This window comes from Amphimedon queenslandica, unplaced genomic scaffold (assembly GCF_000090795.2).
Source record: "Amphimedon queenslandica unplaced genomic scaffold, v1.1 AMPQUscaffold_8466_Cont19590, whole genome shotgun sequence".
Classification (NCBI taxonomy): Eukaryota; Metazoa; Porifera; class Demospongiae; order Haplosclerida; family Niphatidae; genus Amphimedon; species Amphimedon queenslandica.
Window position 1 is genome coordinate 1,306 of NW_003551257.1, and position 1,269 is coordinate 2,574.

The following is a 1,269-nucleotide window of genomic DNA, read 5'->3' on the forward strand; positions in this document are numbered from 1 at the left end:
TAAGCAATTTGAAAAAAATTATTATTATTGACTGCATAGTTATAATGATAATTAAAATAAGTGGGTGTGGTCAACAACTAGCTAGCTAGCTAGCTAGCTAAATCATGGCACATGGGTAGGAGAAAGAAGAAAAGCTGAAATTTATTTTAACATCTGAAGCTCTATTCAAAGAAGGAGTTGGCACAAAAAATTTTCCTAGATATTTAAAAGAGACTGAGAGAGTTTGGTTGTTCCTGCTTTCCTTAGTGCCGCCTGAAAAATTTTCAAAGAGGCTAAATCAAACTTTGAGCAACTGTAACTCACAAACAACGAAGTTAGGACAAAATCGTTCTTTTTGTTTTTTTGTTAGATGGAATTTTCTACCTCTGAAGCAAATCTCGGCCCTGTAGAGTGAAACACGAGCTCTCACCTGAAGCAGGGATTTATTATACTCACGTACCGGGATAGTCAGGCGGGCCTGACCCTCGCGGAAGGCGGAGTGTATTATAGTACAGGGATTTTGGCCAAATTTTGTCAAAAATGAGAAGAAGAGAATTCCCCATTTTTCTGATACATATCCATTTACTTATGTTATGTAGAAAACTTGAGCTGATTCTGATCAAAGTTGGACTTTTTATGAATTTTTAAAGTTGATACTGTAGTATTGCAATACTTGTCAACTCATGAATAATGATGCTATTTAGCTCATTTAGATTGCTTTGTGGGAAGCCATGGTTGTATCATTACATATAAAACAGCTACTACATTGTTTATGAACTTACCAGGTGCACAACTAACTCCAGCATCTTCATAGTGTCCACAGTTATGATTACCCCAGCCATTAAACTTACACTGTCCAATACTAGTCTCATTACCATTACACTGGACATTATCCATCCATATAGTACCAGTACCAGCACCAAAATGAGCATATCTACAAGAAAAACAATATTTAATAATAATAATAATAGTACACACGTGTGTGTGTGTGTGTGTGCTTACGAGTAAGAGTCCAATGCAGTAGGGTATCCTAATTGCTTACATACTACAACAGCATCAGGATAGCTCCAGTAATCATCACATATAGTCCCCCATTGGTCACCATGGTACACCTCCACACGACCATCAGTGTCACGGGTCGTGTTACTGTTTGACACAAGACGTAAAGCAAGACCTAATGAGGTTAGAAGAAGTCATTTTATTGATTTTCACTATCTCTCTATGCAGTTAAGATATTATGTACATCATTTATAATATACTAATATATTATATTTATTGTGACTTACTATC

The 1,269-nt window shown here is 36.1% G+C and overlaps 1 protein-coding gene across 1 annotated transcript; it reads right to left on the reverse strand.

The window, feature by feature from the left end:
- Window positions 1-684: 684 nt before the first annotated feature.
- On the reverse strand, window positions 685-1,153 carry LOC109591313 (scavenger receptor class A member 5-like; the record flags this gene model as incomplete). The annotated part of the gene is made up of 2 exons (XM_020007070.1): window positions 685-913; window positions 982-1,153. Coding segments are annotated over 2 exons (401 nt in total), but the record flags the coding sequence as incomplete, so codon positions are not given.
- Window positions 1,154-1,269: the final 116 nt, after the last annotated feature.